Below are 27,926 nucleotides of genomic sequence, written 5' to 3'. Positions count from 1 at the left end.
TTTAGAGTCGCGTCTGGTGTGATGGGCCCCTCAGTGTGTCTTTGCACGTGTGGTGCACCTTTGTGTCTATGTGTGCAGAAGCCAATTATATATGCATGTATTCTGAGTATACAGTACACTCTGTCCTGTGCATACTGAAGTGTTACTCATGCTTTTAGTGCCAGATTTACACTGAAGGTACAGGTAATCCTAGTGTGGTTTCAATCATTCTGTACATCAGCTGACTCCAGCTCTGTTGTGTGTTATGGGGGCAAATCTTTTCTGCATGACATGCACATGAGGTGATCGGAGTGTAAATCATGGTTCATTGAATATGGTATGAATCTGACTTAAGGCAAAAATACAATATTTGTGGACTGATTCAGCGCTGCTTGGTGTACTGGAATAATTAAAATCAACAAACAAACTGCACAAACAACAGATAAGGTGTTAGTAAATGAGCTTTGTTTTAAGCTTAGTTGATTCAGCTCAAACAGCTGACATCTTTTGACAGGTTTTTAATGAAGACGTTAATATATAGCATACGGGCCAGACACTAAGATATATAGATGCCTGGCAAAAAACTAATCAATTAAATAGCCAAATTAACAATCACATGACTTATGTACAAGTAGATATTTAAAGCAACAAGAAGTAAGAGAGAGAAACAAATACAAAAACACAATTTCTTATTGATACAAATCTATAAAACAATATTGAATGCATTGTTCCAGAATGTGTACACATCATTTTGTTTGTGTATTATCTAACTTAATGATGTTTATGATGTCAAATTCAAGATACATGTGTCATTATCTTAATTAACATTTCATTCATGGGCCATGCTTTTATGCTTTATACATATGGGGAGGACAAACTAAAGATTGGAAGCAGACGTGCCCCGACGGAGAATTTGCATTGTCAATTCTGATTGGTTTAGTCTTGCCTTCAGTAGACGGATCATTAAATCATGTCTTTTTTTTGTCCATTGATACCCCGTGGTTTAAGCTTTTATCTTTTGCTCCTAATTCCATTTCCCAATGCACAGACAGGAAGGAGCAACAGGAAAGCAAAGGAACGGCCATCGGGGGTCAACTGCATCCCCAGCTGAATTTAGACAATTATTCAAAAATCTAACATATATATCAAGGGCTCTCATAGCGGTTCATTCTTATGTCAGTGCTCTGAATAATAAATATAGAAATATAATGATCCTCTGTTTCATGACGACATTTACTCGCAATACGGCGTTTATAGTCAAAATAGTTGACTATATGAGTCACGCCCAGTTGAAAGCAAATCCAAAAGCCCTTAGCTTGAATGTTTGTGTGTCTCTCTCACCCTTACGGTGCCTGTTTGGCTGGGTGAGGCCGCTCTCGTCCCCGCTAGTCAGCGCTGCGTCTGTCTGGTTGTTATTGGCAGCGTCCTTGCTGTAATCGCCCCCCAGGGGGCGCTCTGAGCCCCACTTCTGAAGGCTGTGCGTCTCGCACTCCTCCAAAGCCGGCCAGTAGGACAGAAGGTCATTGCCATCCAGATCTGTAAATAATAAACACTTTCAGGTTACTCATAAAATGGTTCCTATCAAGAAATGTGATGATCATTATTCCTTCCAGGAACAAAACACATTACGTCGCTGAAACATTGATGTTCAGAGCTGACTTTGACAACCAGGTATTGTTCCAATCGGTAGAATCATTACTTTAAACAATGCAATAACAAAATGTAAATATCCATCTTTGTTTTGTTTTTAAATCCGTTTTTTTTCAGCGGTCTACGGACCATTCACTTAGTGCTGCACACAGCTTTCACGACTACTCAGCTGAATCGATCAGGGGTTGAACGCTTTGTCACAACGAAGAGGCTGCCATCTTTAAAATGTGACCTTCAGTAAAAAGGCTCTGAGCCTTCAGTTCGACTGCACCGATGCATTGATTGGACTGTACTGGCCATCTGGATCCTGTGCTCCTCCACCAGTTCATATGTTCTACTCTGAATAGAGCTCATTGATCCAGATGGCCAATTAAGCTAAGAATTGATTACTTGTATGGATTTATAGATTTGCACATCTGGCCTTTTCTCTGGTGAAACCTCTCACCGAGCAGTGTATATGCACGGCATTCATATCACATACTTTGAAGTGCATCAACTCATGTGTTATGCATGACTGCCAGTGCTGACATTTCCTCTTGCTGCATGTGTGTTGCGTATGTTTTTGTGGCGCACATTTTGTTTGTTTCTACAGATCTGAGATAAAAGAGCAGACTGCGTCCGAAACAGGGTCCTACATAGTTTGACTGTGCTGGCTGGCAGAGGGTTTGTCTGTGTTCACTTCATACTTGTGTGGGTTTCGAGCAAAAGCCCTAGACATGCAGGTCTGTAATACTGGAGACTCTTAATGAAAGTGAAGCTGTGATTGTGAGTCCAAATGTGTTATTCCTTTGATAGACTGGCGACCTGTCCATGGTGAATTCTGCTTCTCACCTGAAGTGAGACTGGATACACTCCAGCCCCGAAACCCTGGAATACTCCATTAAAACCCCTAAAACTTCACCCTTGCTCAATCAATAAATCAACTGTCCTTGAACAAGACACTTGACCAATACTGGCCTTGTTCTGGCATCACTGTAAGCAGAAATATGTGCACATCTTGAGATGAATCGTTTGCTTAAGCGCTCGGTTACCTTGGGTACCATTGTGGGCGGGCTCTGTGAGCAGACGCTCGCTGTGATTGGAGCGTTTGAATCGCCGCTGGATGCGCCCACGGAGTCTGACGTTGTCCTCGCTCTCAGAGGAAGGGATTGAGAGACTGCGCTCCTCCTCCATGGAGAGGTCTGAGTCTGAGTCTGAATCCTCACCTAGGAGAAGGAGAGGAAACAAGTGAGTGGAGGAAGGAGAACAAGAACAAAAGAAGGAGAAAAAAGAAGTGTGGACAGGTTTATATTCTCCATTGTGATGTGAACTTAACCTTTAAATATATATGGAAGGAGAGAGTGATGAGAAAGAAAAAAGAACAAAAACACGGGTGAAGAAACGGATATTGTGTCACTGCTGCTTGTTGAGAGTGTGCGTTTGTGTCCATGGTCGTGTTTGTGCGTTCACCTCCGTCTCTGTGGAACATGGCGACATCTAGGTCCGTCGCTCCGGTCTGGACGATGTTTTGTTCCAGCGTCTGACGAGCTAAGAGATTTTCTCTGGCAGGGAAAGAGGGGAGAAGTGAGAACACACGAACACACGAACACACACACACACACACACACACACACACACACACACACACACACACACACACACACACACACACAACACACAGTATATTGTACATGCAGTCGGGCAGGGCATCCACACACACATATAAAGTATGTACTGTACACACACACATTAAGACAGTCACTCAGCCATAAACACACCAACAGCTCTCAGAGTACATTAGCTTTGCTCTACATACACTACAGGACATTGTTCCATCCAATCTACTTCATCTTTACCCCACTGACCCACAAAATGCACGGCAGGGTTTTTCTTAGCGAGGGAATGTCCTGCCTGAAGCGACTCTCTCTCAAATCTTCAGAGAATCAGTCAAACTCAAATTCATATTTGAATTTATCACTTGTGGGTATTAAATACTTTTTTCTTGAACTACAGGAGGAATCATGCCGTTCCTAATCTACAAGCAATGGGGGTGGAAGTTTTCTTCAAAAATTAATTTCCAGTTTGTTGGGGAAAGCTTTTGACGTGTGTGTGCATCCTGTGTGTGTGTGTCTGTGTGTGAACCTTTGTAAATGCGTAAACTAAATACATGTTTATACCTGGCGGAGCTGACGGAAGAGATGGTGGAGTTCCCCAGAGTGATGCGGTGCAGCCCACTCTGCTCCAACAGAGATGCATTGTGATAGGGGTTCTGAGTCTGAACACACACAAACACACACACACACACACACACACACACACGCAAACACACACAAACACACACACACACACACACACACACACACACATACAAGGTTGAGAGAGATATTTTAAGCATGACACTAAATAGTACAACACATAGTTTTTAATGACAAATAAAAGCACATTTCTTTCTCATAACGTTGTTTTAACATGAAAAAAGTGCACTGAATCATCTGTAGTTACATAACAATACTGTCCTGAGTGAAATGCTGTTCTCGTTATGAGCTACGATGTGCGCCTCTAGCCTGCGTTGTGTTATCATAATTCCTATTCCCATAAAGGACTTCATTCTGATACTGATGCTTTCTATCCATATCACTGAGTACTATTATAGGTGGCTACAATTTAAGAACTTTAACAAGACATCTTTCTTTTGGTTAGCATTCAAAAGCAGCCGCCCGTGATATTTCACTATGGTGCCCCGGGAATTGTGGGAGCTATTATTGTGACTTAATGCTGACCGGAAAATAAAAAGAAAAAAAGGAGGCTAAGCTAATGGAGCAGAAGCTACTAGACTGGAAATAGGTCAAGATCTTAGCTTTTCATACTGTAATAGGCCACCATAGTCATAAATAATGTATCGCACAGTAGCAGTCGAGTCAGAAACGATGAGAATAGGTGGTCCTGTGTGTCTTATAATACTTTTGGAAAGGATCAGTTATTTTTGACCCACATGTCTCAGTGATGGAGAGGATGAGCTCTCACAGGAAATAAAGGTTAAAAGGGTGAAATACTAACACACCTTCTCACATACACACACTACATATGAAGTTTACTCGGATAAAAAGTAGAGATTGGATTGTGAACATGCATACACACCTTCTTTCTCTCACACAAACACACAGTAAAGCACAGAGGAGAGATAATTAGAGACTTAAGAAAAGCGAGTGCAGTGAGCTAAAACACACAGACGAGATGGAAGAAAAGATGTGAAGACAGGATAGGGCCACACACACACACACACACACACACACACACACACATACACACACAGTGCTTTTGTAGAAGTGGACTTAAGAGTGAGCAGACCCCCACCGGTCAGTATATTGTTCTATCTGGGTCAGCGACAAACCCTGAAGGCAGAATGAGAGGAGAGGGAGGACAGGAATGATGGATGGGTAGATAGTGGGAAGGAGGAATGAAAGGCAGGGGGCATTTGTGCTGGTCTAGTAATGGACACAGTAAGGATGTGCATCGAGAAAAGACAACACTGGAGAACAGAATAAAACCGAGTGAAAAGCTTCAGGATCATGCAGTGGGACGAGTTACAGCTTCAGATCAGGGTCTTAGATTCAACTGCAAGTTGCTATCGTGCAACAATGACCATCACATTATAATATTATAGCTCATGTAAATCATCCAAAATATGTATGAATCTATATTTACACAAAGAGCCGTGCAAATGATTGCATAGTAATGGCAAATCGAACCAAGATATCAGACAACATATAATTTCATGTGTAACTCACGGTGTTCTGCGGTGGTCTTGGTTGGTCTTCTCCGGGGCTCTTTTTACCCAAACAGGCTACGCTCCAGGCCTCCTTAACCTCCGAGTTGAACACAGTGAAGACCAGCATCACCGACAAACCCTGGGAGAGAGAGCGGGAGAAGGGCACAGTTTAATTTTAAACCGCTAATCTGCAAGATCCTCGTAGACTTTTCACGATGTCTTTTCCTTTTTACAAGCACCAAACTTGTTCTTCTTTTCATCCCAGCTACTAGACAAAAACTATAATTTGGCCAGTAATTTGCACAATGTAAAAGCTGTAAGGAATTGGATGGAAGGTGAATCTGAACGAACATTTCTATACATAAACATACACTTTGTTCATACCTGCACGAGGCAGAGGACATCGAATATGTAGTAGAACGCCAGGATGCTGTTGTTCACTGACATCAGACCACAGAGCCAGCAGGAGGTGGCCACCAGCAACAGCAGGAAGGCGTTGCGAATAGTCGCACTGGAGAGAGAAACACAAAGATCAGAAGGTCTGATAAGACACGAGACAGACAACATCTATCTCCATGTTGCATTTTTACGCGTACAACTTGGATGCACAAGATAATGACATGGTGAAGCTTTGAGTGGCACCAGCACATGTTCATAATAACTCTGATTACTTTGTTTAATTTCCCTGCTGGCTAGGAAAGTAATTAGTTGATTATTGATGACTAGGATAATGAAGAGATTTGTTAACAAGAAAGTTGCAGGAACCAGCAGTAAGAAGACGTAGTAAAGAACCCGTGGAATGAATGTTGTTTCCGTCTCTTGTTCATGCGCATGTTATCTGATCAATAACAAGACCTGACATGATCATTGTTTATCAGATCAGCATTGACTGAGTGAGACGATGTGTTCCCCTCTGCTTCCTGTTAGTTCACCAGCCACAAACCATTTCCAAAACTACATACACAACCGTTTTATGAAAAAAAGTCACATGAAGTCACAAATTTAAGCCGCAATTAATATTGTTCAAGCTTTGTTGATGTTAGCAGTTTTTTGTAATGTATTTTGGATAGTGCTTACTTTTTTTTATTTCTTAAGTTGGGTTCTGGAAACGCTTCTTTGGAAAAAAAAAAAGCAACAAAGTCCCTTTCATAAAGGGAGAAAAGTTGTTGAACCAGAGCGAGTGGGTACTCACATGACAGGAAGCTTCTTAGTCTCCTTCTGAGACGGGTTGCAGGACATCTTGGCTACAATCATGAAAATCCCTCCGTTCATCTGGATAAAGGGAAATCAATACGAACGGTAAGGAAGAGTTTTTAAGGCATTCCAGCTCATCCAATACTGCCGTTTAAAATATCAGGGATGAGGGCAGTCAAATAAAACAAAATCAATGTGACAGTAGAAGAAAATACACAAAGAAGTAAATGAAAATAAAAAATCGCTGAATAAATGAAATAGTACAGAAGAAACAAAGGCACAACAGAAGGATACAAAAAAGTATACCATGAAAGGTTAGGGTTACAGTTCACTATAGGTACATCAGCATTAACTACAGTGTATGAAACAGACAGGGAACAGTTACCAGTATAACGATGGCTATGGGACCAGCAAAGCTCCATATGAGTTTGTCATAGATGGAGATCCAACAGAAGTCTGGGTTCCCGTATCCCTCGGGGTCCAGGCCCACCGCCAGGCCTGCATCGAAGACACCAGACGGTCAGATCCGACAGGAAGAGAGAGGCAGTACAGGATGTGACCGCATGCGATTATCTGAAGGGCTTCGGCAGTAAAGGCATGAGACGTAACACACCCTTTTTTAATCAGTAGTTATTTTTCTCAATGATAATTTTAAACATCATGTTGAAGAAAATCTGCATTTTGGAAACAGAATCTAAATTTTCTAAATATTTTTCAGAATACTAAATAATTCACTGTACTGACCTTGCATTAGTAGCAAATATAAACAATATTCGCTAACTATTTTGTGTTTATTTCTCACAAATATCCACCTGATTTTCGCAAGTTGTGCTGACTGTTATTGTGTATTTTGAAGGAGACTAATGCTTAAGATGAAACAGGAAAAAATTAAACCACATCATTTCTGGGTTATGTGTGAACATCCCTGAACGTACGTAGAACCACAGCACAAGTCTCGGTTTTATCATGGCAAGTCGTTTTTTTTATTCATCCGTTATTTCTTCACCACATGACCACACCTCTAGGACGTTGCTATACTGGGTCACTGGGAGACTTGTGACGTGAACTGTGAAGTCTTAGTTTCTCGTTTGGACAACTGTCAAGGATTTAACAGTCATGGGAATGACACATGAATTGAATTGCAAAAGTAAAAGAGAGGCAGGAAGGGCCTAAATAAAGACGGACAGACAGATAAAAACGCACCTCTGAGCCGGAGGAAAAAGACATGAGCCACCGTGTGTGTGTGTGTGTGTGTGTGTGTCTGTATGTGTGTGTGTGTGTGTGTGTGTGTGCGTGTGTGTGTGTGTGTGTATTTGTGTTTGGTGGGAGACAGATCCATTCTTGAGGCAAGGTGAGACAGCGGTCGGTGTGTGTGTGTGTGTGTGTGTGTGTGTGCGTGTGTGTGTGTCTGTGTGTGTGACAGAAGGAGCAACAGATAGAGGGGAGTTGACAGCATGTATCTGAGCGCAAACTGCAAATGTGTGTGTGTTTGGAAGAAGGGAGACAGCAGACAGAAATGACTTGCTTACCATATGTGTCGAGGAAGATATTGCTTGTGTCTGTATCTGTGTGTGTGTGTGTGTCTGTATCTGTGTGTGTGTGCCCTGCTATCTCCATATTAAAATGTCACAGAAACCTTATCTACACAGACTCGGTGTGAATGCGTGTGTGTGACGTGTCTGTGCACATACTGTATGTGACAGCGTGTTGCAGTGGATAAACCTGGCGAGGACATGGATGCATGGACACACTTCCCGACAATCATCACAGAGATCCTACGCATGTGCGCACGCGTCTTACCTGTGATGATGGCAGGGACGCCCCAGCCGATGGCGTAGTAAAACCTCATAGCACCGTAGTTGATGTTGCGTTGCTCAGTCTGCATGCGGTAGATGTGAAGGCCTTCCACAAACATCCAGGCAAAAGTGGACATGAAGAAGTAATGCAGGAGAATGGCCACGACTGTACACAGGAACTGGAGAAGGAGGAGAGAGAAGAATTAAAGCAAGGGAGGCAGGGAGTTAAATGGAGATAACAGAAAGAAAGAAAAGAGGAGAAGCAAAGGGATGAAACAATGACGAAGGAAAGCACAGGTGAGGAAGATAAAGATGTCGAGCAATAATAATCAACCTCTGCATTGATTTTGTGACAGGTGCAGAGCAGACGTCTTGGCAAGCAACCAACAAGTCATTGGTAAAACGCAGCAGGTGTCAGCGATGAAGACACTCATGATTTAATCACCAATGCGACTAATGAACAGTTAGTTTACGACAGCATGTTACAGAATGTCTCCAGGAAATGCTCAAAACAGAATGATATGAATGTAAATTAATGTCTTTATGACGCTGAATAATATTAATAACACCCAAGAGTATGTTAACTGTGATTATGTGTACAAAGCAAAGGAAAGCAGCATCGGTGGACGAAACTACGCTTGCAGGTAATCTGTTTAACAGTATTTATATGTATATATCATATATATATATATATATATATATATATATATATATATATGATAATTCCTCTTAAAACCAGTTAAATGGTATATATATATATATATATATATATATATATATATATACATATATATATATATATATATATATATATATATATATATATATATATATATACCATTTAACTGGTATTACATATATATATATATATATATATATATATATATATATATATATATATATATATATATATATATATATATATATACACCATTTAACCGGTTTTAAGAGGAATTATCATCTCTGAAAAAAACACATTTACTCCAAAACCAAATCTACTTCAAGCTTTCTTCGAGTGTAAGTAAAACATATCATGTATTATACGTTTTGGAGGGAGCGAGGCCCGTGATTGATTCAATTCTTTACATCTTTTGAAACATCCATGAAACAGCATTAATGCACAGATGCTGAGAGGATGTCAATTCAGTTTTTTAGAGATGCTATTACATAAATATCTGAAGTCCATCCAATGCCACGGTTGGGATTGCATATTATCAGGAATTAATTTGAGCACGTTCTGTCGGGGCAGGAGATAAACTTCCAAATCCCTGTTGTCGGTGGAGAGCTGCTGTTTGTTTTGGCAGTAATGCTGAACTTCTCCATGAATAATTTTGGAGAAATTACCCTCAGGCCGCATTCAAGCTTGTCTAAAGTGGTTCATTTGAACTCTGGGGGCTTTGGTCTGTTTTGTTTGTTTAACCAGATGAGAAAAGATGCCATTAAAACTCAAGTGGCTCTGAATTGCAGCACCTACACATCTTAAAATGCACGTTATCATCTTCAAAAGTGGTGCTGCAAGTAAAAAACAAAAAACAAACCGAAAAGGCTGGGCGATATATTAATAACAATATAAAAATGTCTATTGTTTATGTTTTTCTATATCGTATCTATCACAATGTTGAAACAAATACGTAGAAAACTGCAATATTTCTGTCATTCTGACAGGGCTTTACATTGCACATGGGGCTGAAGCTGGAGCGAACAGCTGTTGTGCTCACAAAGTTATACAACGGTTTATTGGATAAATAAAAACAATCTTCAAAGAATCTGTGTACCAGAAAAAACAAATAATATTAATGAATTACATTCATGTGAATTTTGACTCTTATCACACTATATTTCCATAACTCGTACATTGCAATGATCTATCCTCGGCTATTACAACCAATGATGTAATAATCAGTGAGGCCATGAAGGTTGTATGCACCTTACATGATTGAGACCAAGATGTGTATGTGTAAATCATTATGTGCTTTAATGTCCAATTTATACAGGAGTAAACAAAAACAGGCTTTACCACATGGTTATGTTATACATACAGAAAGACACCTAATGTTAATAGTTATTAGGAATAAATTAACTAATAATTATTTGGAATTTTGCAGCTGAGCCAAAACCAACTCGTACTCCCCGGATGAGGTAAAAAGAAACTCAGTACATATTCCTAACAACACAACCAGCGACTACACAAAAATTGTAGCCGCCTTGGCAGGAATACAGCCAGACGATGACTTTCACACTCCCCCCGCCACACACACAAGCACACACACAACTTCCAAAATGCACACTAAAAGAAAAAAATATTAAATTGTGCACAAGCATGTAAAAACAAATGTGCGCACAAACACACGACCGCTGCGAGCTCTAACATGCTCTCCCAAGCATGATGTACATGAATAAGAGAACATATTGTTCAGCTAGAAGTAACCGGTCCCACTGATAAGAGCCGTACAGTCAACTTTGTGAGGGATGCAGCTTAATTAATTGGATTTCATGCTGAGTGAGCAAATATTTGCAGTACCCTCTGTGTAAGACTCACTGCTCTTTACACACACGCGCGCGCACTCACACACACACACACACACACACACACACACACACACACACACACACACGCACACACACTTGTGACGTAACAAAAAAAAGGAGAGTCAAGAGAGGGGAATAATAGAAGAGAAAAAGGGTAGCGGAGCATAGTAGTAAGATAGCTTAGAGTAAGTAGGCAGCAAATATGATGTAGAGAGGCACAAAGTGAGCAGGATGGAGCGATGTGATGTATCCGTTAGAGCTGCACCAGAGAAAGATGGACCTATTATGTTCTCCAGTACACAGAAAATGGCTGGGCAATATGTCAATGAGACTAGAGATCTTCTTAGATTTTGGCTATCGTAATTGTTGTCTTTTCCTGTTCTAGCTGTCCTGTCATTTGCCTTCATCCACTGAGCTAAGAAAAAATTGTGATGTTTGATTTTCTTCATATTGCCCAGCCTTCAAATCTGCAATATGCGGCAAAGAATGAGATGGTTATGATGCCGAAAGCTTTTGGGAACTGGAGGGACAGTGATGAAAAAGAAGAAGGATAGAAAGCCAAAGACATTACAGAAAAACAAGCACACAACCCCCCACCAGTAGCTACCTGTTGCTCCGTCTGATTGACCCCGAGCAGAAACACCAGCTCCGATAAAAACATGGCTGCTGCTGTGTTGGAATGGATGCTTCTGATGTTGGACTTGAGGCCTCGGAGGCAGGAGAGCACCAGGACCGTGAGGAGGAGGGCCAGCATGGAGAGGCACAGGGAGGAATATGTGACCAGGGCCAGCGACTCCAGATCCCCCTCCAACTGCTGCTCATACGGAGACGTGAGAAGGGAGAGGGTGTCATCAAATGTATAGTATTTTGATGGGTGTAGATGAAACGCAAGGGCAGAGGAAAGGAGGGGAGTAGAGTAAGAGAGTTAAAAAGGTGGAAAATGGGACGGCAAGGAAGATAAGTAAGAAACAAGTAAGATTGAGCAAAAAAAGATTAAAAACCAGTGGAAATAAGGCAAAGAGCTGAGAATTAATCATTTTAATTGTATGAAATGCTGCTACTCAAGTCTGTGTAAGTGCCTTTATCTGTCTAGCTTCACTGAGTGTGGGCTGACAATATTTATAACAGAGATATTAAATTATTTGGAAAGCGAGTAATTAAGATGAAGTCTGAGCACCAGCCCACCAGTTGTTTCAGATTCATAAAAAAATCAATCAATTATTGTAAATCATGACATGTAACGCTGTTTAACTGCACGGAACACAGGCTGCTTTGTAATGCTGAGTGTTAACGGTGTTGAAAGGATTGAAAGAGGCAAAGTACCCGCATTAAAACTATTGAAAGCAATTAATCTCTTTATTATAAGCCAGTAGAGTCTCAAGGCATTTAAAAGACAAAATAAAAGCAAGCAGACAACTCAAACAACAGACGAAGCCAACTAGCCACCCTATCTATCTGTCAGGGAGAACCAGGCTCAAGAGCATGAAATCGATTCTGATCGCTGCCTTTGCATGCACAGAGCGCCTCCACTGCCACTAAACCTAACAAACACCTTCAGAATTGTAGTTGGGAAAATTGAGCACATTAGTAGTCACAACTTTGCTCATTACCCTGCACTAACGATGATAAATAAACATCTCATTGAAGTGCAGTATTTAACGTAACCATACATATTTCGGAACGTGTGTAACTTTAAATTCATCCCAAGGCAAGAGCTATCGGATTCCACAATCTCACATGCACCATCACTTAGTATGCTGAGAAGTGACGGGCAGGGGGGTTTGCATTAAACTGTGAAAATCGTCTACAGCTGTAACAAGACTTCCTTTAGCCCTCAGAATGTCAGGCAGGATTAACTGTCTGGGATTTCAAGCTTTTACACCGACTACATTGCAAGCAATTACCGGCTGAGATGTTCAAGTGAAGAAGGAAAACGGAGACACTGGCCAAAGCAGATGTGTGTTTTTACACACTGCATGATCACTGATAGGAAGTGAACAATTAATCCACGTCACGCCTCATTATGACAGCGAGGCATGTGAATGAAATAAACATGTGGCGCACATATGTGTGAGTAGTTCTCCACTGAAGGATCGCTAACCTCTCTCTGGGAACTGTCCATCAGCACCCCGAAGGTGCCTAGTCTCTGGCACTGACAGCGGACATGGGAGGTGTTCCTGTACACCACCATGCAGTCCCTGACAGTCCAACAGCCGCCTATCTCATACCTGCAGCGGGAGAGAGAGAGATAGGGGTAAGGGGGGATAGAGAGAGAGAGAGAGAGAGAGAGAGAGAGAGAGAGAGAGAGAGAGAGAGTGGTGGTTAATAGAAAAGGTCAATTTTAACGGATGGGCAGACACAAGGACATGGACACATTATCTGTATCCTCTGTGTAAAAACACAAGTTTGTTTTATGCGAGTTTATGATGTATCATCATTAACAGGACTAGTAAAAAAACAAGAGTCCACTGTTGCTGCTCGTATGCTCTCTCCTGTCGGTGAGCAAACACCAGTGTGAATGTGTCACTGAGTAAGGAGGGAACACACTACATTGCAATTGGAATTTGTCTTGTGATTCAGGCGGACCTCCTCATGTGAACAATGAAACCCCCGCTGTGAATTATTAATTGTTTGACAGCAGATCGTGGCACTTTGTGTTTAACGTTCATTTCACAGCGCTGCTTCCATATATAATAAATAAACCCTTTTCACAGCGGACATGTCGACAGTTATGACAGGAAACACACAGGCGTAATTCAACACATTAATGACTGCATTACATACAGGTGAGCCAGTTCCAGGGCGCTGATATTGTGCATGCCTGCTATCTGACACCCCAAACATCATGGAAGTGAACCATCTTAATTGTTATATCTTATATACGTGATAACACAGTTTATACGAAAAATATACATATCGCCATATATCATAATATATCATACAGTATTATCTATATATGTATGTTAGTGCTTGCAGCGGTCATGTGTGTTTGTGTGCACATTTGTTTTTACATGCTTGTGCACGTGCGTGTGCGTGTGTGTGTGTGTGTGTGTGTGTGTGTGACTATATGAACCAGTGTAAGTGTAACCTGTACTCACTGGTTGCTGTGGTTCCACTGCACACACAGTGGCTTGCTGCGATTGGCTGTCTCCAGCAGCTTGAACTCCAGCAGGATGGGCTGATCCAGGTGCCCACCCACAAACGTCTGGTTGTTGTAGACAGAGATACTGACTACTGGGGAGTTCATTACCGGGTGTCTGGGAAGCCTGAGGGAGAGAGAGCGCACAGTTACCGTATCTAGTAAATAAGACAGGAAGCAGAGTTTTATGTCCTGGTAAGGACAGTTAAAAAAGGTAAAGACAAGGGGAGCCGAGACGATATGCTAGACTTAAATGACTATTTTTTTGACATTAATTGAACATTGGACAGTTTGTTTATTCATGATCGAGGCCCGGAGGTGATGTGAGGAGAGTAGAGGAGGAGAGGGACGGGAAGAAAGATGAGAGAGAAAGAGTGATACCATGAAAAAAGAAGAGGACAAAACAGACACATGTAAGGAAGGTGATATTGGACATAATAAATCAACTGACAGAAACTTAAATGGCCACAATTTTGAACATAATTAGACTTTTTTCCCAGCAGATATTTTGACAAGTCGTAGTCATAAAAAAGCACGGGTGTATTTAGTAACATTAATACTCGGTGCATTCAGAGGGGGAGGCTCACTGGAAGAGCTACTGGGAAACTTAATGGGACTGAGCAATCGTTAACGTTAATTATTTATTTGAGTAAAAAAAGAACTGCTGTGAAAAAGTACTATTTATAGTTTCATTACAAAATTCATTGAGCAAAAATCACATTTCTAATTCCAGCTTCTCAAATGTGAGGATTTTGCTGTTTTTTTGTCTGTGGCCTTATGTACCATTGTAAATAAAATATGTTCAGGGATGGTCAGACATGAGCAATTTTTTTTTCCTCCACCAATTAATTCTGGCAAGTTGCTGTTCATATTTAAAGATACAGATATCAAGTGCAGAATGTGTTTCTGTGAATAAAGGACAAACAGGGAATCACTATTCTATATCCAGCATGTCCCCTTCCTTTCTGCTGTAATCTGATTTTCATTGTTCTGAGTGTGATTGATTCCTACCTCACTCCTCGTCGGTCTGTGTGGTACTTGGGAGGGAGAGCGCCGCCCAGACTGCGATAGATCAGCAAGATAACGATGGTGATGGGCGGCTCTGGCATTGAAACAGTGCGTCTGGCTGCCGTGTATTCTCCTGTCTGATTGGCTGAGATACCGACAGGGGCCAGAGCAGCGTTCTGAGGGGCCAAAGCTGAAAGGGAGAAGCCTGTGTGAGTATTTTCTCATAGTTTCGGCCCCTTACACTATCAAGCCTTTAATTCCAGGTGTGCGTCTGTTCTTACGCTCTTTCTCGGTCCGCTCCTTCTCGGTCCGCTCCTTTTCGGTCCGCTCCTTCTCGGTCCGCTCCTTCTCCTTCCAGTTGTGTTGTTGTTGCTGCCGTTGTGGCACCAGTGCAGCAGGGGGCAGTATCACATGAGTGTTGGGATCCCACAAAGCCTGGCCGCGAAACAGGGTGGTGTGGTAACGTGGGAAACGCCGGCGCACATGGGTCTGGTTCTCCAGACGGTCCAGGTTCATGACTGACAAACAAACAGGAGCGGTGAACGCACACGAACACACAACATTTCAATTGGGTAGCGTGTGTTTGTTAATGTGCAGTGTGCGTAAACCTTCAATCAATGATTCCCTTAAATGCCTGCGGCAGATGCCAAAGACTTTTATTGAATAAAGTGCAGACCCTGACAACAAATCAGTCGTTGCTGCTGAGTTATTACTCATATTTAGTTTCTTTGATAAAAACAGGGTCAGCAAGTTGAAAGTCATTTTCACATCACGCTTCCACTACGCCCACCTTCTGACATTGTGAGGAACTGTGAAAGCGTAGCTATACGTTCTGGAGTCTGCATTGGGTTTACACGTTCCCGAATCCACAAACACAAAGACACACAGACAGAATGAGAGGAACTGTCGTATTATGTGAAATGAGGTGGTGAACAGGAATTACAAAGTCAATGTGGAGCGTTCAATAATGAGTGAACACTTGACCAACCAAACAGAAGTGGAACACTCAATACCGAGAGGAGACGTCACTCAATATAAGAGACGTTTGTTGTATCTGTGCGGGTGTGTGTGCGCGCGTGCGTGTGCACGTGTGTGTGTGTGTGTGTGTGGCAATAGAGTGTTTGTTTTTCAGATTTCAAATTTTTGATGGCGAAACAAATGGTTTATTGGTCAAATAAAATTGAACATTTGTGATTTCAATGATCACAAACAACAATAAAACAAATGAACAGTGGAAGCTAAGAGATGGGTTTGTGTCAGGTCCATCTATATCTTTATAAACGTTGTCCATTACATCCCATTTGGCTGAGAGTATCAACTGTATGTGTGTGTAGGAGTGTGAAAGTTGGCTGATTTCTTATTCCTTCTGCTTTCACCGCCGCTAATTCTATGATCGCCGTCTGGGGATGTGCATCATGCTGTCAGGTTTAGATTTTCTAACAGCGTTTTGGATGTAATCCAAAGGGGAAGCATAAAAAGTGAACTAAGAGAGAGAGAGATGAGAGTTACACAGAGCAGGAAATTCATCCTGGCCAAGGAAGGCAAACCTAGTTCTAACCTAGTTATTTTCTTGGTATTAACTGTGTTACCCAACTCCTCTGGAGGAAGCTGGTGAGGCAAGATTCACTAGCTGGTAACTTTGATGAGTTTCATGAGTTTTGGATGGAAGGTGATTTACAGGAATCCAATCTGTGTGCGTAGCTAAAAGCATTAACTGAGTGTGAAATTTATTGTCTGGCTTCATCCCTGCCAGAGCTGCTGCTGTTGCTATTTCAACACCTTGTTGTGACATGTGGCACAGATCTTCTTAATGGTATTTTTAACAGAAAAACGTGGAAAAAGACAAAAACGCACAAGTGACAGGATGCCAGAAACTAAATGACACAGGGCACATGGCCAAACCTGCTGATGTATCGTACATGTACTGTAAGGTAAAGTGTGTGTTAACGTCTGTTACTCCATGTGTGTGATCATGTGTGTGTTTGGCATCTGTAACTCTAAATGGCTGCCGTGTATTCTCCTGTCTGATTGGCTGAGATACCGACAGGGGCCAGAGCAGCGTTCTGAGGGGCCAAAGCTGAAAGGGAGAAGCCTGTGTGAGTATTTTCTCATAGTTTCGGCCCCTTACACTATCAAGCCTTTAATTCCAGGTGTGTCGGAAAGTGCTACAGTGCTTCAGGGTGTGGGCGTGAGTGCTGAAAGATTTAACTGGTGTGTGTGTGTGTGTTTGGGAGTGTGAAATGCATCTCTCTGTCCTGCTGCCAGCGCTCTGGACACGCCATCATCATTTGCATTAGCACTGTTCATCTCCCTCTTTACACTGAGTCATTCTAGCTGATTTCACAGTAGCAATTTACAGTATTATGAGAACCCCGCCGCAATTCATCTGTAAAGATTAAGAATATATCAATGTCTTAGTCTCTTGTATTGGGTCTGAGAAAGGATTAGCTTTAGTATTGTGCTTGAGTGTGAGTGTGTGTGTGTCCTTCTCAACTCACCTATGTTTGGAGAAACCAGCGCCACAGGGTTGAGGTAGGTGAGCTTCATGTTTCGGGCCAGAATCTGGGCGTACTGCTCCAGCAGCTCCGTCAGCTCGGCCGGACCGCCGCCCGGGATGTGGTTCTGACTCTGAGCGAGGGCCCGCCAGAGCCCAGAGGTACCGGGACCCAACAGCACACTGCAGCCCCGCACGATGTTCTGCAAGCAGCGCAACGAGGAACAATCAGTGTAAGAAAAAAATAAAATAAACAGAGAGCCGCTTGGTAGTGGGCTCTTCTTTTGACCATTTCTGAGAAGTGAGTGAACACATGGGCGTGTGTATTAGAGACGACGAAAGAAAACAATAAGACACAGAATAGAAAAGGTAACACATGTGTCAACATCCTGGATCAGGAAAGGGAAGAAGAGATGGAAGATTTGAAGAAATGGGGTCTATTTACTGTGCAGACAACAGCTCTAACTATCCAAAGACTGAAGCTTTAGATAGTAGCTGTGTTTCCATTCAATTTTCAGGGATTTTTGTCAGAGGGAAACTTTTAAAAAGATATGTATATTCGGGCCATTTCCAGAAGCAAGTAAAGTAGAAAAGGTTCCGAACTGGAAACAAAACATCTGTTTTTAGTCGAGGAGAAAAAACATCTGATGCAAGCCTCCCTGTCGAATCCTTTTGTCGGGCCGCTGTGACCAGGACCACAAGAACATGGTGGAAAACTTGTAAACAGAACTTAAAAATAGCATCCAAACAAGTCTCGACTTCAATTCTTGTTCTGTTTTCCTTGGTTTTCATGTAATTGATTGTGACTCTGGATGGAAACCTATATATATATATATATATATATATATATATATATATATATATATATATATATATATATATATATATATATATATAGTCTAGACTACACAGCCTTGCAGTCAAATCAGAGATCAAGAGAGAGAGAGAGAGAGAGAGAGAGAGAGAGGGAGAGAGAGAGAGAGAGAGAGAGAGAGAAAGAGAAAGAGAGAGAGAGAGAGAGAGAGAGAAAGTGCTAAATATGATTCCTTGCAGTCTGACTGCACCAGACCCAATAAAGCACTGCAGTCTCACAGAATGCTCGAGGGATGAAGAATACACAAGAAAACCTTCAGACCAACAAGCAAAACAATATAGAGTGCAGTATAGGAAGAACAGTGAAAATGTAGAGGAGAGAAGTCAGAAACAGGGATTGCGGTGGGGATAAGTAAGTGACAAGTAGAAAACCATGAAAGAGAAGGACAGAGAGACACAATGGGTCATCACAACAGACAGATGCTTAAAGATCTAATCCAAGTTGTTGTACTGATTTGTTGCAGCTTAAAAGGTCAAAAACACTTATGAACAAATATCTTTAAGAACAAACATGGACCCGTGCTTCCTGAAGTCTTAAAAAACACATTACACATGTGCAGTCAAGTTTCCATTAATGTTCTTGTTTAGAGACAATCAGAAAACTGAAACACATTACTAAAATAAAACAAGACAATATTTTTTCGTGACAAATGTGACGGTGGAATCTTAAGCTCCACAACCACAGCAGGCTGTACGCTGCAAGAGCTTACACGTATATATTTGTTAAAAAGAAAAGGGGGGAAACAAGGGAGGTTAACAAAAGGACAGAAACGCACAGTGTTTTAAAGAGGCAGCAGATGACAGGATCACAGGAGGAAGAGGAGGAGAAAGAGGAGGCACAGGGGCACACAAGGGCTGCAGGAGCGGCAACATGGAGGACAGGTTGCAACATAATGCCAGACCAAACACTCAATATTCAAAATGTTCTTCTCAACCGTCATTTATGCTGCAGAGATCTATGAGGATCAATTATGGACAATTAGGAACATCGGTCCTTGCATTGGTGCCATAAAGAATGTCAGATGTTTTTTAATAAACATAGAACATAGATAGAACATAACATGTATCCGAATCGCTCGCCCTTATTTAAAGAGACATGAAAGATGTCTTCCTCCACTCACCGCTTCATTGCTAAAGGGAAACTCTTGTTTCCTCTCTGTTTCTCCAGCAGGCACTGGCCCTGTTACTATAGTAACTGTTCGATGTTACCTGCTCGTCTGGGCTAATAGCTTCTGTTCAAACTGAGGTGTCAAGTGTTTCCAGATAAATTGTAGATATTTTTTTTATTGGTGAGAAAACAAATTGTCTGCCTGCAGCTCCACATTCAGCAGCGCCGGGGTAAAGCCAGAGCCGCCTCATTGACTCAACATGATGGTGATTTTAGAGCCAGAGGTCGAGGAATTTAGATTTTTGTTCTTCGGAAACTGCAAGATGATAATAAAACCACACTGCTACTATTGTGACATCAAATAGCTGCTCTATGCTTCCAACCGAATGTTAAACACCAACGGCCATGTTTCTGATTTACTGTCAGGCAAAGTGAAATGTCAGGACATGATCAGAAAAGGTTTTCATTTCACTAACGATAGGATGCCATTAATGCTGCTGTGTTGCTATAGCAACTGTCCTGTTTAGCCGAAGATGATGTATTGATCACCTGAAGCGGTGCACTGTATTATGCGTATGGTCTCCAACTGTGATGCTTTTGATTACCCCATCAAAATGCTCATGCCCATTTGACATTGGCTATGAAAACTAATTCAACGTTGGTTATTCCTTTGATGTCATGATGAATGAATCGGCCCTGACAGGTGCTGTCAGAGGAGGGAGTGGACATCATACAGGATGGCATCCCTTCTCTTTTGTTTCAGTGTCATAACTGGTGCCAAAGTGTGTATGTGGGACTTCAGCATGTGCAACAAGTGTGTAATAAACCAGATAAAGGTGAATGCTTTTCATGTTATTGTTCACCCGAGAGGGAAAAGATACACTCTTCTACCTTTTACCCACTGAATTTATAGCAGACAAGATATAATGTGACGCTGCGCCTCATGCCATAAACCAGAGGGAAGTCTGACTGAGGCCACTGGCCCTATTGATGCCAGAATATAAAATAACATACTTTACATTCTGCGTGTTTTGGACAGAACACAAAAGCTGTATGCGGTAATAAAGTCTTCAAAAAGGTGTGACTATAATTACAAAAAGACATTCTTGGATTCTCACGACGGCACGCTACTATACACTCAGTCAGTTTCTATAGCAACTGTGCTTAGTTGTAAGGGCAGCATGAATGGTTGCAGCACCGCAGGGTGGGGCTACTTCTGCCACGGTTGTCATCAGGTGGCTAAATCCTCCATGTCATCATACAATATGAAATGCTTCTCTGGGTCAATTGTAAAAAAGACTGCTTTGTAACTGCCCACCACGGCCCCCTTTTTTAATTAATCACCTCTCAGCTGCATCAACTAGCTGAAAGTCATCACTGCCTCTAATACCAGCGCTACTGGAGGTGAACCAGTACATCCTATACACTTGAGGATCACGGTATTATGTTTCATGATAGTGTATTGATTCTAAAAAACACTATAGACATTATATAAGATTGGACTTGAAAACTGATTTTTAATGAGAATTTCAACACGAGTGTTTTGCTGGGAATAAAGTATAATAGATGCGATCGGTGATGGCTGAGCTTTACTTGCCATTTATCTCCATTGTTGCATATTCTATCTTGTTGTATATATTGTGGATTTCATATATATTCAATCAGCTTAGTTTTTGCTGAGTGTCTCTATAGACCAGTGACAGGCAGGCTGAGGCGTGTGTGGCAGACCGGCAATACGTGGGCTAGAAAGTGTTTTGGAAATGCTGGAGTGCCCTCTCGTCCACGAGCCAAATGACTTGTTTCGCAGCCATCGGCAGTTAAATTCGAATGCGGTGCCATAATTAAACTTGAATGTTTATGTGGCACACTGAGTATCGAGAAATACCCTGAATGTGCAGCCGCACAAGTCCACCTGATCGATGCCCGTGCTCCGCCTTCAGGCCGGTCGCGTGACGCTCCTTTCACTCTGTGCCGCTTCACTCGCTTCCTGGTCTCCACTTGAAGAAGCTCTCTGACCAGCAGCTGGCTTATCAAATTCATTTTTGCACAGCTTTGTGGGCATGGATGTTTTTTTCACTGATCAAGATAGGATATTAAAATGCTCTTCAAGAATGAAAATAAATGCACGATTGTCAGCCTGTCAATTTCACATAACTGTTTCCATAGTGACGTGCAATTTGTCAATTACTGACAAGAGAGCCAGTAAATTGAAAGAGTAGTTTAACAGCTAAGACAGGGGTTTTACTTTATGATGTATGGGCAACTGATTTTTTGTCAGCCAAATTGTGTGTTGGCTGACAAGTGATAGCTAAATATTTATTTCCAAATTATACGGAGACGTCTGCCGGCGCCTTCATGTCAAAACAGCAACCAGCTAAAATGACTCCATCTCGTCTCCTGCACCTCCAGCTGAAGCACTCGTATCAGAAAAAAACGAGACTCTGTCAGGTAACACGAGGAGACGACGCGTTGCAGTATTTCAGGAGCTCCTGACACTGCATCGCCATAGCAACGTTATCTCCCATTACAGAGAAAATACATCTTGTCGTACAATCTCGCCGCTGGGTCTGTCCCCCATAAAGGTTCACAATATCAATCATATCGACTGTTTTAAATAACGGCAGCTATTTTGGTTTTCTGGCAGATTCTCTGCAGAATTGGCCGTGATATAGTGTAGAGTGGAAACTGGTTTAGTTCGTATAATAAGTTAAATGTCATATTAACAAATCAAATATCCATACATTTGGAGATGAACTACGATTCCTAAAATGTTGATCAGCTTGTTGGCTACGTGTCTTGGTTAAGAATAAAGAGCTGGTGGTTCAAAACATGTTTATATTTTCACACATTAATCAAATAAACAGCATCAACTGATTATTGGCTTCACACTTCACTATCTTGTCCGTCTTTCAAACAACCTTTCACAACTTGCACATACACTCCGTCTTAGTAATAGTTGTGGTTTAATTGTGAGCAGTTTTAATCATCAAAACAATTAGACATTTTCTGACATCTTTCTCTCACTCTTAGTCGTGTTTGTTCAATAAATGTCCCAATAGTCTCTAGCTGTGATGCAAAAAGTCAAAGAAAGTACATCCTAGGTCTTTTCCAAACCACTTTTTCCTTGACCTTAATGGAAAATGTCATGAAGTCACGGAAAGATAGGAAAATTCACAAGGACTTGGGAAAAGACCAGTGCAGGGCTTAGAGGATCTGCATTTACACGAGGCTACTAATGCTTGGTTTTTAAACGCCATCATTTCCTCCGCATCAGAACTGAATGACAAACTTAATGCGGTACAATAAAATTGAGGATTCCTGTCAAAAAACTGAATCACACCTTCAAAGTATGAAACATTAATCTCGATCACATGGTGTGTCAATTGAAATATTGTCATTTCGTAAAGGACGGTCCAGTTTGCTCTCTGCTAAAGAAGATAATAAAGAAAGCATTGAAGCGCCTTTCATTTTCCATTTAGAGAATAAGACCAGCTGTCACTTTAATCCTTCTGGGTTATTTAACCAGGAGAGAAAAAAATAACACTTTGTCTCCTTTCAAAATGAAAGTGCTGCTCTTTACCTAAAGGTGTTTCTTGAAAGGAATCCTAACAGCCAAAAAACAGCTCCTTGTTAATGTCTTCAACTGTATGACACTGAAAGCTTTGGCTGTCCAGCTGCCCCGACTTCTCCTGCTCTCACACGCCTTCAGAAACACATCAACGTCAAAGTAAAAGCCAACAGAGAGTCTGTGGTAAAAGAAACGACTGAAAATGAGTGAAAAAGGATAATTTGAGTCATGTGTTCTCCTCCTTACCTCATTGAAATGTGCATCCTGAGTAGCGGTGAGCCCGAAGCCACTCTGTTGGGTCTCAAAGCTCAGGAGGCGGGAGAGCAGCCGCTCAGCGATCTGCAAGTCGTTGCCGTAGAGTCGGGCGGTTGCCTCGGTGACGTCACGGAGATGGTGGGCAAGTTTCTTCTCCATGATGGTGTTCAGTTCGGTCTCATTGCGCTCCAGAGAGTCAAGCTAAGTATGCAGACAGCAGCGACACATGAAAAGGTGAAGCTATCAACTTTTTCACATGTATTTTAGAATTATTGGAAGTAAAAAAAAAAAGAATATGCACAGAAACACTGCAGCATGTCTATAAGAGGTAGTACAGATCTAAAATATCTGCATTTAATCGCAATTTACTTTGTTGGAATTAGGGTAGTATGTCCTACTCAACCTTGTTGACGTTCTTAACCACGAGGAATACTACAAGTTTAAAGCCCGTCTGTCTGTGCAATGAAGCCACGAAATACAATCAAATCCCTTTCTGATAAAAAAAGAGACATCAGACTCCCGTAATGGGAGTTTTGATTTGACAAGTTGAAATCCAACTACCATAACAATTTGAAACTGGGTGAGGTGACAGCGTTCCAGCAAACTGAAATATTTTATCAGCAATGTCCTAGATTCGGCCTGGATTCAGCACTTTTCCAGGTTAGTTTTGACACTTATGAAGACAAGTATTTAAAGGTATTAGTGGTATTACTCGACATACAGCAGCATTGAGCTCCACAAATGGAGGAGAGGTGCAGTTGTAAAGGTCTGGCTCCAGCCACCCTCTCTCCACATCACAGTGTCTGATGGCTGCACCTGCGGGGGGAGGAACAGACTTTTCTCAAGGACATGGCGTATACAACCTTATCATGCCAACGTGTGTGAGTGTGTACGGACCGACAGAGCCTTTGGGACAGGGCACTGCTGCAGGAAGGTTGAACTTGGTCCGAGGCCACCAGATCCCCTGAGTGATGGTCTTCGGACAACCGTCATAAATGACTGCAGAGAGGAAGAACATCGTTTAAACTGATGCTTATCATTTGATGAACTTTTTAATTGAAAACATAACAAAAACCTACTAACGATGTGGAAATGTTTTTCTTTTGACTTGACACACACAGAGAAGTAAATGAAAAAGAAAGTGAGGGACTAAAATACCAACAACATATAAAAAGGAGGTAATTGCAAAGTGGAAACTGGAAAGTGCCAAAGCTCCACAGAAAAGAAAACATATTAATTGGAATATGAATATGACTATAATTAGGAGTTTCTTTGTCATTGTATGCTTGGACATGTTTGTTTGACAAAAATGTCTATTTTTGAAAGATGGAACAAAAGAAGGAACCAAAATCCTATGATTACACAGTTATGAATAATTACGGTGGAAGTTCAGTATTGCATCATTATTCTTCTTTCACGTCTGTTTGTATCTATGGATAATTTAATAGTTTGAAATCCATCTTGAAAATTATACATCATCTTAAAAATGACAGACGGCAGATGTCGCTATTGTTGGAGAACAACATTGAGCGGTAAGATTGAACCTGGCAAACTATTGTCAAAAGCATTTTTGTCAATCATTTGGTTCTTTTTTTCAATTACCCACAATGCAAGTTAGATGTTTTTATCCATTACAAAAAAGTAGTTGTTTCAAATGGTAATTTCATAAATATTTCAGTTCTCTATATGTTGTTGTATGTTGTATCAACACATGAGCTCACCTCCCACGAGGCAACTCACTATTTGCTTATGAATGATGTCGCATCCTGTAAACTCGCCATTCTGAAACCAAAATGTCTGAAAAATGAATATAAGCGTTCTCACCATCACAGCCTGAATTAGTGACTTCACCAAAGGGGCTGTCACATAAGTTACACTGGCGACCAATCACGCCGGGCCTGCACTGGCATTGGCCGTTCTCTGGGTCACATGACCGCGAGAAGGAGCCCACCGGGTAGCAGTCACATGGCAGGCAGGAGTCAGAGCCCCGCACACGATAGTGAAACTCCTGAATGTACACACACGCACACACACGTACACGTACAGGTTATGCATTATTTTACACAGATCAAACTCAGTCAGACGCATGTAAAATGTCTCAGTGCTAAGAATAGTGTCAGCGGTTATATCATCACATGCATTAGGGAAAGATATACTGTATACAATGGCACAAGAGGTGTTTGCGGCTTGAACAGAGGCACATGAATACAAAAGAAACAATCCATGTATGATGTCCAGAAGAGCCAGAGATGAAGGAAAGCAGTAAATTATTTAGTCTGGTAAATTTACATGAGAATGTATATTTTCAGCACCGCATTTTGGAAACAGGATGATGGTGCTACCAGAGGATGATGGTGCGGCACCACTGTTTAATTGTTGATTAAAAAATGTGTTTCTCTTATTGTAGCTTCACTTCGAGGTTTCACCGTCTCTGTGCAGAATGACGAATGTGTGTTTGTTTTAAAATAAACATGCTGGAGGTGGAAAGGTTTCTCAGCGTAATTTAAGGCGCACACCTAAAAGCCAACGAGTCCAATGGACAATTTACAGACGTGTGAATTTGAAACCTCACGCACACATACACAGAGAAGGGACTTTTCAGTGATGTGGGACACATCTTTAGTTCAGTCCAAACTCTGAATAGAACAATATTTACATATTTATAGACTCTGGATTCTGCAGGGAGAAGGACAAAATCGTTTCAATTCAAATAGTTAATTGAACATTTTTGTGGGAAAACCATATCAGACCCAGATTTATATTTTTTAGCATTCAGAGTATTTTCTTATGTCTTCAAACGCGTCTTTAGGGCTTCTTTAAGTAATTACAAAACACATTATTATCGTAGCCTGCAGCAGCTTTTTGTTGCATTTCAAATTGAATTTCACAAGTAATTTGCTGTCATGTTATGATCGAAAACATACAGGCACCCTGAAACTTAATACAGAGTTGTGTCTGTCTCAGCATTGACCTCAAGGCTAAATTAAAACAGTATTATATTATATTGTGAGCATTAAAGCAGAAAAAGCTCTTATTTTTAGAATATCAAGAACAAGGGGCCAAAAGGGAACAGGGCTTTATGAGGTTGGTTCAGGGTCAACATCAGAGATTAAAGATTAGGGTCAAAAGATCAGATTAAGGACGGAATAAAACAGGGTTAAACATGCTGGCTACACACAAACAAACATCAATACACACACTCACATATTCACACAATGCAGATGTATCAATATGTAGGGCTGATGAACGTATCATGGCCGATGTAGTTTGTATGTCTGGCTTAGTCAGACTGTGAGATGATTACTGTGTCTGGCTTTAACCAAAGCCACAGTGAGCTGTGGAGTGACACCCCAAAGTCATTCTAATCCTCACAGCACTCAATCTGATGATGGTATAAAAAACTTTACACCGGCAGGTCTGCAACCATTCAATGGAGATTTGAACTGCTACTGTCCAACAGCTCTGTAATATGACAAATAACCTCCTAGATAATACTAATCTACTAAAAAATATATTTTTTAACACTTTATCACTTGAGCAAAATCAAGCATTTGATCCACAAGCGCCTAAAAGTTGTGTATGTGTGTGTGTTTTTGTCTCCCAGTTACCTTGCAGTGACAGTGTCCGCTGGTCTTGTTGCAGTCCGGGTCGAAGCCTTGATTGGCGTCACAGTGACAAGGCCCACAGGTCGGAGATCCCCACCATCCCCTGGGACACTGATGATCAATCCTAAACACGCACGCACATACACACACACACACACACACACATGCACACACACACACAAACACATGCACACACACACACACACACACACGCACACACAGAAATAGGAAAATCAGGAACATAAGTGGGTAAAATCAGAATGGAAAAAGACTAAAGTAATAGAGCGTGTCAAGAGCTTTTATGTGGACCAGCTTTCATTCTGACTTCTAACCAAGAACCAACTAATGAGTTTGAAACAGAGAGATGAAAGACACTTAGTGAGAAAAGGAGAGACGGAGGAAGAAAAGAGAGGGATCAAACTGATGAAAAATTGAGAGTGAAAGGTGCATAGAGAAACTAGAGATAATAAGCACGGCCGTTTAAGAGGCCGGTAAGACAAGAGTTGAAAGAATATGCACTTTGCATATGCTGAGTCATGGCTAGTAACCATTACTATCGAGGATATGAGGAATGATGTTTCAGCAAAAAATAAACTGGAGCTAATAATTCAGCTTAAAACCAGCGTTTTCATAACGGCTGAACTTAAAACACACCTCAGATTGTATTACTCTCTTCATTCTCTTTGCTCTCATCATTTCCTATAGTGTTCTCGGTGTCAAATGGATCACTGAAGAGATGATCGCTTTTCACAGCCGATGTAGATTCTTGCAAGCGTGCCTTTATTGCTCCTTATGGGGAGTTTAGAAGAGGTAATTCAGATATCAGCAATCTCAATAGAATATTAGGATTGACTGCATTTCTCTCGAGATTTTCTGTTCCAAATGAAGCGTCTCTCCCCGCCGTGTGTTCTTGGCTTTTAAAGCACTCTATAGGCAACGTGAAGACATAAGGAGAGACAAATGCTTTGTCTAATCAGAAC

General features: G+C 41.4%; 1 protein-coding gene across 1 annotated transcript in view; it reads right to left on the bottom strand.

Moving 5' to 3' along the window:
• celsr3 (cadherin, EGF LAG seven-pass G-type receptor 3) overlaps positions 1–27,926 on the bottom strand; it is a 94,040-nt gene that overhangs the window by 5,270 nt on the left and 60,844 nt on the right. The window contains exons 15-34 of the mRNA XM_068597201.1: positions 26,950–27,070; positions 25,166–25,349; positions 24,239–24,340; positions 24,063–24,157; positions 23,333–23,542; positions 17,542–17,740; positions 15,325–15,561; positions 15,047–15,233; positions 13,995–14,162; positions 12,998–13,124; positions 11,504–11,710; positions 8,372–8,546; positions 6,957–7,069; positions 6,570–6,649; positions 5,762–5,888; positions 5,397–5,516; positions 3,786–3,883; positions 3,079–3,170; positions 2,661–2,834; positions 1,321–1,515 (exon numbers count right to left, since the gene is read on the bottom strand). Of these exons, the coding sequence (XP_068453302.1) occupies positions 1,321–1,515; positions 2,661–2,834; positions 3,079–3,170; positions 3,786–3,883; positions 5,397–5,516; positions 5,762–5,888; positions 6,570–6,649; positions 6,957–7,069; positions 8,372–8,546; positions 11,504–11,710; positions 12,998–13,124; positions 13,995–14,162; positions 15,047–15,233; positions 15,325–15,561; positions 17,542–17,740; positions 23,333–23,542; positions 24,063–24,157; positions 24,239–24,340; positions 25,166–25,349; positions 26,950–27,070 (3,011 nt within the window). The remainder of the gene's footprint in view (positions 1–1,320; positions 1,516–2,660; positions 2,835–3,078; positions 3,171–3,785; positions 3,884–5,396; positions 5,517–5,761; positions 5,889–6,569; positions 6,650–6,956; positions 7,070–8,371; positions 8,547–11,503; positions 11,711–12,997; positions 13,125–13,994; positions 14,163–15,046; positions 15,234–15,324; positions 15,562–17,541; positions 17,741–23,332; positions 23,543–24,062; positions 24,158–24,238; positions 24,341–25,165; positions 25,350–26,949; positions 27,071–27,926) is intronic.

This window comes from Clinocottus analis, unplaced genomic scaffold (assembly GCF_023055335.1).
Source record: "Clinocottus analis isolate CAN_PGR_092001 unplaced genomic scaffold, fCliAna1.0.p SCAF_4, whole genome shotgun sequence".
Classification (NCBI taxonomy): domain Eukaryota; kingdom Metazoa; phylum Chordata; class Actinopteri; order Perciformes; family Cottidae; genus Clinocottus; species Clinocottus analis.
Note: the sequence above shows the minus strand (reverse complement) of the source record. Positions and strands in the feature narration are given on the sequence as shown.